Source organism: Bufo gargarizans, chromosome 5, assembly GCF_014858855.1.
Source record: "Bufo gargarizans isolate SCDJY-AF-19 chromosome 5, ASM1485885v1, whole genome shotgun sequence".
Classification (NCBI taxonomy): Eukaryota; Metazoa; Chordata; class Amphibia; order Anura; family Bufonidae; genus Bufo; species Bufo gargarizans.
In genome coordinates, this window is record NC_058084.1 from 479668938 (window position 1) to 479682050 (window position 13113).

At 45.5% G+C, this 13113-nt stretch overlaps 1 protein-coding gene across 2 annotated transcripts in view; it reads left to right on the forward strand.

The window, feature by feature from the left end:
- The window catches only part of LOC122938614 (corticotropin-releasing factor receptor 2), a 314421-nt gene that overhangs the window by 271947 nt on the left and 29361 nt on the right, over window positions 1-13113 (forward strand). For both annotated transcript variants that reach the window (XM_044294257.1, XM_044294258.1), the window contains 2 exons: window positions 1242-1359; window positions 8288-8441. In XM_044294257.1, the coding sequence (XP_044150192.1) occupies window positions 1242-1359; window positions 8288-8441 (272 nt within the window). The remainder of the gene's footprint in view (window positions 1-1241; window positions 1360-8287; window positions 8442-13113) is intronic.

Sequence of the window (13113 nt, forward strand, 5' to 3'; positions counted from 1 at the left end):
CTATGTACAAGAATATAACTACTATAATACTGCCCCTATGTACAGGAATATAACTACTATAATACTGCCTCCTATGTACACGAATATAACTACTATAATACTGCCCCTATGTACAGGAATATAACTACTATAATACTGCTCCTATATACAAGAATATAACTACTATAATACTGCTCCTATGTACAAGAATATAACTACTATAATACTGCCCCTATGTGCAAGAATATAACTACTATATTACCGCTCCTATATACAAGAATATAACTACTATAATACTGCCTCCTATGTACAAGAATATAACTACTATAATACTGCTCCTATGTACAAGAATATAACTACTATAATACTGCCCCTATGTGCAAGAATATAACTACTATATTACTGCTCCTATATACAAGAATATAACTACTATAATACTGCCTCCTATGTAGAGGAATATAACTACTATAATACTGCCTCCTATGTGCAAGAATATAACTACTATAATACTGCCTCCTATGTACAAGAATATAACTACTATAATACTGCTCCTATGTACAAGAATATAACTACTATAATACTGCTCCTATATACAAGAATATAACTGCTATAATACTGTCTCCTATGTACAAGAATATACCTACTATAATACTGCTCCTATGTACAAGAATATAACTACTATAATACTGTTCCTATATACAAGAAGATAACTACTATAATACTGCTCCTATGTACAAGAATATAACTACTATAATACTGCTCCTATGTACAAGAATATAACTACTATAATACTGCTCCTATGTACAAGAATATAACTACTATAATACTGCTCCTATGTACAAGAATATAACTACTATAATACTGCTCCTATATACAAGAATATAACTACTATAATACTGCTCCTATGTATAAGAATATAACTACTATAATACTGCTCCTATGTACATGAATATAACTACTATAATACTTCTCCTATATACAAGAATATAACTACTATAATACTGCTCCTATGTACAAGAATATAACTACTATAATACTGCCTCCTATGTACAAGAATATAACTACTATAATACTGCTCCTATGTACAAGAATATAACTACTATAATACTGCCTCCTATGTACAAGAATATAACTACTATAATACTGTTCCCTTTGGTTCTGAGTAGCATAAAATGGTTTGCATTTGTCAGATTGTGTTTAGTTTTTTACTGTTATGAATTATTTTTCTTTCCAATAAGGTTTTTTCTCGTCTCTCTTTCTAGGAGTATAAGATGTCTTCGGAATATCATTCACTGGAATTTAATCACAACCTTCATCTTACGAAACATCATGTGGTTCCTGCTTCAAATGATCGACCATAACATCCACGAGCAGAACGAGGTACGGTATTATATTCCATCCAATGAACATCCTCATGGACTTTCTGCCTTTCAGCACTGTAAAGCAGTGACTAGCAGAATAGTTAATGCAGCTCCGGGAGTGAGTGGAGTATAAGAAAATGACGGATAATATTACATTTTATTTGGGTTTAAAATGCAATATTGTATCACTTTGTAAAGACTTGACATTACTTCTCAGGATGACAGGTTGAACTGGATGGACGTGTGTTACTTCCTGCGCTCTATATTATACTCCAGAGCTGCACTCACTATTCTGCTACATTCTCCTGGATACAGGCAGCAAGTTTGCCATCAACAGTTTAAATGCGCTCTTACTATGTGAGCATGTTTTTCTTCCATCTCATTACAACATTTGATTAAGATGACTCTTCCCAGAATGCAAATTTTCAGAGGATCTTCTTTGCAGACACTGAACAAGCAGTGGATTTCAGCTCTGAAGTCTGCAATCTCTGAAGTTCTCAGCCAATTTTTGGGGTTTATGGAACTGGGGTCTGGGGTTCTTCCTCCACCCCAGTAAGCGATACGTTGTCACCCATCTTTTCCAGAACCAGATAAACAGCTGAGTAAAGTTTTGCACATAGCTCAGGCAGCGTAAACTTTGAATTTATCTTTTACTGGTTTGAGTTTTGTTTGAGCAGCAATTTCTCTTACTTTTTCTTAATTTTCTCTTCAGTCTTGTGAGACTTTCGGAGACCTTGAGGGTGTCCTTCTCGATCTAAGAAATCTATGGCTTATAATTGCACTTTATCTCCAGGCTCAATCTCGCCCTGAGTCACCTCCATTCATCAGACGTCTTAGTCAATTCTATTCACTGCGTTTGTCTCCCCGCAATAATGGCACATGGCAACGTCACTGACTGGTATTATACCACTGTTAGCAGCAGATAATAGATAAAGCGGATAATAGGAGAGGTCCCCCTGAGCACAGAGCCAGGCGTTCGGCACAAGGACGATGCGATAAAACAACACAGTGCAGAACATTTCTCAAAGAAAAGAATAAGGTTCGAGGTGGTTTTACAGATAAAGAAGCAGGTGTGACAAAAGCAGTGTCTCTCCTGCATTATGGGATCTACCAGTTCTGATAAGAATCATGCCTGCTGCAATCCATCCTATGGGGCGTGCGACACGGTCACTCACTGGCCCTGATGGCCTCAGTGGTGGATTTCTTCCTCTTATGGCATTACTATTTGGGTACTGCTCTACTACATCTGGCCTACAGCTCTGTTCCACCAGCTCTTCAGCTCTGCTACATCAACTCACCAGTTCTGCTACATTGGCTGTCCAGTTCTGAAGCATTTGTATTCCACCTCTCCTCCATCACCTACTGTACATCTCTGTTACAATAGGCCACCAGCTCTGCTACATTGATCTTACAACTCTACTATACCAGGTCTCTAGCTCAGCTATGTCAGCTCTTCAGCTCTGGTTCATAGGGCTTACACCTCTGCTATACCAGGTTTCCAGTGCTGCTACATCGGCTTTCCAGCTCTGCCCCACCACCTACAACACCTGGCCTCCAGCTTTGCTACATGTGGCCTACTGCTCTGCTACATTGAACCTACAGCTTTACTACACCAGGTCTCTAGCCCAGCTATGTCAACCCTTCAGCTCTGGTTTATCGGCCCTCCAGCTCCGCTACATCTGGCTTCCAGCTTTAATACATCTGGCCTACAGCTCTGTTACATTGGGCCACTAGCTCTGCTACATTGAGCCTACATCTCTCCTACACCAGTTGTCAAGCTCAGTTACGCCAGCCCTTCAGCTCTGCTAAACCGGCCCTCCGGTTCTGCAACATCACTCCTGCAGCTCTGCTATACCAGTCATCCAGCTCAGGCCCATGTGTTAGCATCTGTCCGTACTGCTACAAAATGAACTATAAGTGGCTTATCCGATCCACCTCAGAAGGTGAGAAGGACACACGGACAGCTGTTTCAGGGTTTTTGTCCCTCGTCAGTGCAGAGCATGGTACTACTTTGGCTGGATGGAAGGCCTTTGGCACTAGTCTGTAATATCCTATAGGTGGCGCTAGAGATCTAGCTTTTTATCCAGGAGAATAGCTTTGCAGATCTTTTTTTTCCCATGGAGCATTGCCTGCTCTATAAGACTCCCTACACTAACTTGATGGTCTCCACAAGGAGAACCTTATGTCCCTCAGACCCTGGTTATATTTTTACGAGGAACAGGCAAAAACTTTGATGCCTGAGCTAATTTTTTTGGGGTCAGAGCGAACCATTAGGGGGGTTAGGATTGTGTTTTATGTTATGTACCTCGATCCGAACCTCTGAGTGACTAAGGTGAGGCCCTGGTGACCACCAGACTGATGACTGCTCCCCGTGGACCTCTGTGCTCCATCACTGATTGCATCTCAATGAGACACCAGGTGTCTCCTGCAGTGACTGATGACACAAGAGGCATGCGGATGAACGTGTATTTCCGTAAAATCTAAGCGTTCAATCAATGGTAGATGGACTCAATTAACCCCTTCAGGACCTTAGAGGACCTTGTTAGATCCCATAGAGATCAGAGGGCTGGTTCCCTGCATTGGTGGCAGAGCAGATGACGTCTTCTTGAACTATTTCACTTTAGTGGATGATTAAAGGGGTTTGGTATCCGGATAACTCCTCACCAGGAGATAGTGGATGTGGACATCAAGGAGGACCCTCCTCACTGAGGACCCCTCTATAGGGGCTGGCTTCCACTCTGGAGGTCTTTGCCTCGCCATGTAATACTGGCTCGTAAATTCATTTGAATGGTCATCTTACTATTCCACATTTTCCCTAAAGGGGTCGCTGCAGTTGTGAGGGTGTATTCTAATTTATTCTAATTTATATAGGTATAAATAATAAATAAAGACGTTTTTTAAATCAGACATGTCCTTTAAAAATAATCTTTTTATACAGAAATTTCATTTATTTTGGCTCCAGTCAGATCCAGAGCAGCATTAAGAAGTTCTGGATAGGTGTCTGGTCCAGTATCTTTATCCACTGTAATATACAGATGTTGTCATGGGTCAATAGATTGTGAGTGCAGCTCTGGATGTGACTAGAGTATTAGATGAGATAAAATGTTACTTTTAGATTCTGACTATTCTTTTATTTTCCGCCTGAGCTTCTGCCGCACTTGACAATTCCAGAAGATTTTATTCTTCAGATTATCACATTTCACATCAATCAAATACATTTGCTGAAGCTGAAGCTTCTCATTTACACTGAATGTATAATTAAAAGCCACACTACAAACATCACATTACTAGGAGACCCAATCCGGTACATCCCTGCTTTCACCAAACTAGGTCCACACAAGACCTTGTAAGACCCCAGACCAGACCTCCTTTCACGCAGATCCCAGGACAGATCCCTCCTCTGTAGAAACCTCAGACCAGACCTCCTTTTATACAGACCCCAGACAGAACCCCCTGTGTACAGACCCCAGAGCAGACCTCCTTTTATACAGACCCCAGACAGAACCCCCCTCATCCTGTATACAGACCCCAGACAGAACCCCCCTGCATGCAGACCCCAGATAAGACCTCCTTTCATGTAGACCCCAGAACACATGCCCCCTCTGTAGAAACCTCAGACCAGACCTGCTTTCTTAAAGACACCAGACAAAAAAAAACTGCATACAGACACCAGACCAGACCTCCTTTAATACAGACCCCAAACAGAACCCCCCTGTATACAAACCCCAGACCTCCTTTCATACAGACTCCAGAACTCCCCCCTGCATGCAGACCCCTCCTTTCATGCAGACCCCAAGACAGATCCCCCCTCTGTAGAAACCTCAGACCAGTTCACCTCTGAATCCAGATCCCAAACCTTATCCCTCTGTTTGTAGACCCCAGACCAGACCTCCTTTAATACAGACCCCAAAAAGAACCTCCCTGCATACACACCCCAGACCTCCTTTCATACAGACTCCAGAACTCCCCCCTGCATGCAGACCCCAGACCCCACCTTTCATGCAGACCCCAAGACAGATTTCCCACTGTGTAGAAACCTCAGACCAGTTCACCTCTGAATCCAGATCCCAGACCTGATCCCTCTGTTTGTAGAACCCAGACCTCCTTTAATACAGACCCCAAACAGAACCCCCCTGCATATGAACCCCAGGCCTCCTTTCATACAGACTCCAGAACTCCCCCCTGCATGCAGACCCCAGACCCCTCCTTTCATGCAGACCCCAAGACAGATCCCCCCTCTGTAGAAACCTCAGACAGTTCACCTCTGAATTCAGATCCCAGACCTGATCCCCTCTGTTTGTAGACCCAAGACCAGACACCTAGCCCCCCCCCCCCCCCCCTATTTACAAACTGTCACTTTATAAACCTCAGGCCTGATACTGACCTCTGCCAGTTTCTGCGCTTCATATCACACTCCATCACAAGGTTGTTTCCAGCAGCAGGGATCTACAGAGAGCAAAATTTTGTATCTGCACCCCTGCCCCCCAAATGTTCCTATCACTTGTGTCAGTCCCTCAGTGCAGAATGCCAGGCACCAGATTTCTGATGAATTTTGATGAATTTTGCTTTTTTTCCCTTTTTTTTTATTAAGAGCAAGAAATTCTAATTTTAAGAAATTTAGAGGAAGACCATGTGACTGCTAAAGAGTCCAAGGGGAGGCGGGGCCCAGCACTGAACTCCTTCTTCTCTTTCCACTTCATTTCCATACAGCCACCACTAGGGGGAGCTCAGTGCAAGCAGATTATTACAGCTTTTAATTCAGTCACATGTAACTGTATACATTTCCTCTGCACTGAGCTCCCCCTGGTGGTGGCTACAGGCAGCAGGAGATGTATCAGTGTATTGATGCCAGTTGTGTGGTCCAAATACATTGAGAAATATGGTGGTCAGAATGGGCGTCATATTTGTGAACACTTGTTTTTTTATTTAGGGTATGTCTCATGAAGAGCACTCTTTTTTTAACTGAAACCCAGCATGGCGATCAGCTGATTGCGGCAGGACCAGCTTGTCTAACCCCCAGCAATCAGCTGCTATTGGTGGAGGAGGTAGTGTAAGCCATGTACCGGGGTGGGCTCCCGAGGATACAATGAAATCACGAACAAGGAAAACAACCCCAACACCAGCTTTTGCCAAAACAGAATTTTACTTAAACGTGGTAATAAACACAACCACAAATGCTTGGAACATACAATAAATTTACATACACCCAGCCCGAAGGCTGAGACCCTTTTGCTGCACAGCGTGGCGCCTTCTGATGGGTGCTGGAGGAAAACGTGATAATTTACCTATTGGTGGGCACAACTAAACTGCCAAACCTTACCCGTTATTACCCCAAAAAAACAAGATTAACTGTATGGGTGCGTGGTATGGGCTAGCCTGCGGTGCAGCACAACAGCTTACAATCTTACGGTGCTCTACAGTATGCCCTCCCATAGCTGGTCTTGTAGCACTTGCCTGAGTATTCCTTCTGAGCAAAACGCCAGCCTGGCTTGAGTTTGTGGGAAGTTTATCAGCTCTCCAATGTAAAATGTCACTTTAAATTATGGAGCTCTTGCAATGAACAATAGCAACACGTGTGGCCTGACACAAACAGAGACCCTAAGTAACGAACTACAGGCCTGGTCTCAGTCTCTAGGCGTCAACACTGTAATGAGGTGCGTGCACGATCTTACCGACCCGGGTCTGCTCTGCCTCCGCTGGTGACTCTGAACAGAACAAATGTCTCTCCAACAACCATGCGGTTCCACAGTGTACGTAGCTTTGCTCCTCAGCTCTCATCAGTGTTCCTTGAAGCAATCCTCATTCCTCTGGTCAGGATCAGGGTCTTGGACACGATCAGCTTCACTTAGCAGCCGCTCTGGTCACTGAGGGATGCTGTCACACCTGTCGGATCCTTTGCTCACACAGTTCCTCAGTCTCAGCTCCCTCTAAGATGGCTGCTTCCTTTCTCTTCCTCTCCAGGCTCTGTGTAACTCCACCTCTCATGAATATGGAAATATATGCAGTCTGTAACTGTGTTTAGGAAACAGCGGCATCTTGTGGCCAAACAGCAGAATGTCAGTCCAGATCATTTAAAGGGAGTCTGTCATCAAAGTTTCACCTTTTTAACCCTTCCCATAGCTTTCTAGCAGCCTTACAGTTAATAAAAACGTTACCTTTATGAGCAATCCTGGACTTATAAAACCGGCAAAAAACAACTTAGTAGCATATGCAAATGAGGGCTCACAAGTGCCCAGGGGCGGCGTTACCCTCGTAGGTGCCCAGCTAGCTCAGCCGTATTGTCGCTGAGTGCGCAGGCGCAGGATCTCGGCGAAACAAGAAGTAAGTAGATGGGTGGGCAGAGGGAAAGAATGGGCGGGGGAAGCGACAATAAGGCTGAGCTAGCTGGGCACCTACGAGGGTAACGCCGCCCCTGGGCACTTGCGAGTCCTCATTTGCATATGCTACTAAGTTGTTTTTTGCCGGTTTTATAAGTCCAGGATTGCTCATAAAGGTAACGTTTTTATTAACTGTAAGGCTGCTAGAAAGCTATGGGAAGGGTTAAAAAGGTGAAACTTTGATGACAGACTCCCTTTATTCTACACAAACAGTGTTCAGACAAGGAGAGCTGTTTCCCCATCTCACAGTAGCATCTAAACTGCCATGTATTCAAAAGAGTCCACTACACGGTTGGATGCTGGTTGAATCGGCCCAGTTTGGTGGGACTGGCCGACCATCTATTGTGTATGGGACCTCTTGACTCTTCCCTACAGTAGACATAGGTAGATAAAGATGGGCCAGTGGATATCAACTTGCCCAGTCATTTTTAACCCAGGGCTTATTCAAAAGCCAAGTGGGCATGAGGATCATATCTCCTATGTGTGGCTAGCCTTACAGGAAGGTCTTTATTCATGGGTCCAGGGGGTCCCGAGTATATTATATTACATCTTAGGTCTTTTTTTTTTCAGATTTGGTGTCGATGCATCACAACTATCTACAACTACTTTGTGGTAACCAACTTCTTCTGGATGTTCGTCGAAGGCTGCTACCTCCATACGGCCATAGTGATGACTTATTCTACCGACAAACTGCGCAAGTGGGTCTTCCTTTTTATAGGATGGTGTAAGTATAAGCTTTACTTTTGGGACTTTATGTTACATACGTGTTATGGTGTTGGTGGCTCGTTGGGGTAGCTTCAATGGGGTTTGGGTCTCTCAGAAGCATTTTATGTAATGTAAGTTCCCAGGTTTGTCTCGCAAACCAAAAACCTTTCTAGACCCAGAGCATTTGAAACTAAGAGATTGTGAGATCCATTGTGGGCAGGGACTGATGTACCCTGTGTTCTACTGATGTGAGGGCACCCTCTGTGTGACTGATGTGAGGGCACCCTCTGTGTGACTGATGTGAGGGCACCCTCTGTGTGACTGTTGTGAGGGCACCCTCTGTGTGACTGATGTGAGGGCACCCTCTGTGTGACTGTTGTGAGGGCACCCTCTGTGTGACTGATGTGAGGGCACCCTCTGTGTGACTGATGTGAGGGCACCCTCTGTGTGACTGATGTGAGGGCACCCTCTGTGTGACTGATGTGAGGGCACCCTCTGTGGGACTGATGTGAGGGCACCCTCTGTGTGACTGATGTGCCCTCTGTGTGACTGATGTGAGTGCACCCTCTGTGTGACTGATGTGAGGGCACCCTCTGTGTGACTGATGTGAGGGCACCCTCTGTGTGACTGATGTGAGTGCACCCTCTGTGTGACTGATGTGAGGGCACCCTCTGTGTGACTGATGTGAGTGCACCCTCTGTGTGACTGATGTGAGTGCACCCTCTGTGTGACTGATGTGAGTGCACCCTCTGTGAGACTGATGTGAGGGCACCCTCTGTGCGACTGATGTGAGTGCACCCTCTGTGTGACTGATGTGAGTGCACCCTCTGTGTGACTGATGTGAGTGCACCCTCTGTGTGACTGATGTGAGGGCACCCTCTGTGTGACTGATGTGAGGGCACCCTCTGTGTGACTGATGTGAGGGCACCCTGTGTGCGACTGATGTGAGTGCACCCTCTGTGCGACTGATGTGAGGGCACCCTCTGTGTGACTGATGTGAGGGCACCCTCTGTGTGACTGATGTGAGGGCACCCTCTGTGTGACTGATGTGAGGGCACCCTCTGTGTGACTGATGTGAGGGCACCCTCTGTGTGACTGATGTGAGGGCACCCTCTGTGTGACTGATGTGAGGGCACCCTCTGTGTGACTTTGTATGAACATGTAACAACTGGTAAGAATGTATCCAACGTGTCATATATATTAATAATTAGAGGATCACGTGTAGAATGAGGACGGCACAGTTTCACTTTCCTTTTTCCATGACTTCGGTTAGGGTCGTTGTACTTTGCTAGTCCTAGGTGCCTCTAACTAGTCGTGTGGTTAATTCTCGGATACAGATGCTATGGGCCTTTACATGACCTGGACAATGGGGATCACAGTCCAAAAGCTGTCACTGGAAGGTGGACAGATACCCCAGGGGTGAAGCATACAGTAGATTATAGTCATAAGCGGGTAACATTAATGTAGCTCAAGAGGACAGTCAGACAAGCCAAGGTTCAGTACTGGATGCAGCTAGGGTGGACAGAAGTCCGGTTTTAGGCCAGATAGTCGGTTTTTCTGGCTCCCTGTCCTTCGTCCGGCACAGAACCTGGACAGACACAGGGATGTCCACTCTTTCAGTAGCTCACACTCAGACAGCAGCACTGCGCTGTCTGAGTGTGAGCTGCAGCAACTGACCGAGGCATCTCTCACCCCCAGTCACTAGAGCCGCAGACATGGCTCCCTGTGGCTGACTGAGGGGGAGAGAAGCACCCCGGCCGCCCCCAGCTCACCTTCCCCTCAGAAACTTCTTCCCTCTCCTCCTGCCGTTTTTTTCCCGGACGACGATGGGGTGTGTGGCTTCATGGAGGTGGGCGTGGTTTATCAGTTTGGGGGCATGGACGGTGAGGTCCGGGTGAAGCCAGTGGCCACCCTAGATGTAGGAAAGTTAATTATGTGTGCAGTGTCCTGAAACACACTGCTTAATACTGTGATTGTGTTTCATGAAAATGTGCTTGTGCCTGAGTTCCCATAAAGTTGTATCGGGAGGGGGAGGTTCTAGCAAACCTCCCAGTGCTGACTCCGCCCTGTTCTCTGGATAGGAGAAATAGAAGGAGGAGAGTGTGATGTCGGTGGGAAAAGCTGCACCTCAGCAGTCATTTTAGAGAGTTATCAAAACTCCAGAGTTCGTTCCATGTACCAGCCCATAGATGGGAAAGATTACAGAAGATCCAGGCAACCCAGAGAGGGAGTGAGAATATTGGCAAAGGAAGGTAATCGTCATGTAAAGTCCTGATCAAAAGTTTAAGACCACTTGGAAAATGGCAAAAAATCACATTTAGCATGGCTGGATCTTAACAAGGTTCCAAGTAGAGCTTCAACATGAAGAAATGGGAGTGAGACAAAACATTTTTTGAGCATTCAATTTAATGAAAACAACGAATAAACTGAAACAGGCTGTTTTTCAGCTGATCAAAAGTTTAGGACTACATCTCCAAAAAATAACTAAACCCCCCCCAAAACAGAAATCCAACTTCCAAACATGAACTCAGTAATGAGTAGCTCCGCCGTTATTGTTTATCACTTAAAAATTTTGTTTCGGCATGCTTGATGCAAGCATTTCCATGAGGTGAGTGGGAACATTTCTCCAAGTGGTGAAGACGGCCGCACGAAGGCCATCTACTGTCTGGAACTGTTGTCCTTTTTTGTAAACTTCCCTTGCCATCCATCCCCAAAGGTTCTCAGTTGGATTTAGATCAGGGGAACACGCAGGATGGGCCAAAAGAGTGATGTTATTCTCCTGGAAGAAGTCCCTTGTCCTGTGGGCATTGTGTACTGTAGCGTTGTCCTGTTGAAAAACCCAGTCGTTACCACACAGACGAGGGCCTTAGTCATGAGGAATGCTCTCTGCAACATCTGGACAAAGCCAGCGGCCGTTTGACGCCCCTGCACTTCCTGAAGCTCCATTGTTCCACTGAAGGAAAAAGCACCCCAGACCATTATGGCTCCCCCTCCACTGTGGCGCGTAGAAAACATCTCAGGTGGGATCTGCTTGTCATGCCAGTAACGTTGGAAACCATCAGGACCATCAAGGTTACATTTTTTCTCATCAGAGAATAAAACTTTCTTCCACCTTTGAATGTCCCATGTTTGGTGCTCTCTTGCAAAGTCTAAACGAGCAGTTCTGTGGCGTTCAAGGAGACGAGGTCTTTGAAGATGTTTTTTGTTTTTGAAGCCCTTCAGTCTCAGATGCTGTCTGATGGTTATGGGGCTGCAGTCAGCACCAGTAAGGGCCTTAATTTGGGTCGAGGATCGTCCAGTGTCTTGACGGACAGCCAATTGGATCCTCCGGCTCAGTGATGATGAAATTTTTTTGGGTCTTCCACTTGACTTTTTTGTTCCATAACCCTCAGGATCATTTAAGAAAATCTTACTGCATCCCACCTCAGCAGCGATGGCGCGCTGTGAGAGACCCTGCTTATGCAGTTCAACAACCCGACCACGTTCAACAAGGGAGAGTTTTTTTGGCTTTGCCATCACAACGTGTGACTACCTGACAGAAAATGACAATGAATCCACATCTTTGCACAGATTTGGCCTTTTAAAGGCATGTGGTCCTAAAATTTGGATCAGCTGAAAAACAGCCTGTTTTCAGTTTTGAATGCTCAAAAAATGTTTTGTCTCACTCCCATTTCTTCTTGTTGCATGTTGAAGCTCTACTTGGAACCTTGTTAAGATCCAACAATGTCAAATATGATTGCCATTTTTCAAGTGGTCTTAAACTTTTGATCAGGACTGTATCAGGCTCTAGCCTCCTCTGTATCTGGTGGAGAGATTCTAAGCTACCAGCTGCCCACCATAACCAAAGACGGAAAGGCCACCTGTCAAGAGATAGTATTCCTAGAGAGGATACAGAAGTATATAACTATACAGTACAGCAGAGATAGTCCAACCCTCCAGCCTGGAGAAACAAGGGAGAAAGATTGGTTGCTATAGAGTAAAACTACCCCTTATGAAACTTTTGGGAACTAACTTGAGCCATTGTAGAAGCTGCCTTGCTGTAAATGACTTTTGCGCACATTGATGACCTTTGGATCAGCTTCAGTAAAGTACTAGGAATTTGTTAAGAGAACTGGTCTCCTTATTGTGCAAACTTATCACTTATTTGCACCTTACGGTGCTGGCGTCACGAACACCAGGGACCCTGCCTCCACAGCACCTTTAACCCACACCACCAAGGGCACCTCAACCACCATCTGGCGGGAGTCCCTGGACAACAGAGTGTTCCCCGAAGGAACTGGTGCTGTCCTTCCATTCACTGCACGCCGGCGCTGCTAACCGTAAGTCAAACTGCTACTACCCCCATCGGCCCCCCATAACTCATACATATTGCCCCTGCAGCCCGGTCGCTGCATGTGGATCAGCGGCTGGTAGTTCTAAGTAATCAAGTCAGTATGATACAAGACTGGAGGGGCTGACAGATAATTGTACATCCCTTGTACAAGTGGGTTTTGGGTCATAGTACCAGGAGAAGACACCACAGGCCTGGCAGGAAAGCATGGGAGAACACTTGGCTATTCTACAGACATGAAGGTTTCTGCACCAGTAGTAACCATCAAGGGTCCAGTGGTTTTGTCCTGATGGCTTGTTACCCCTCACCCAAAGTGGCCCACGTTTCACTATTGTCCACACAGTACTGGTAGTCCTAGCAG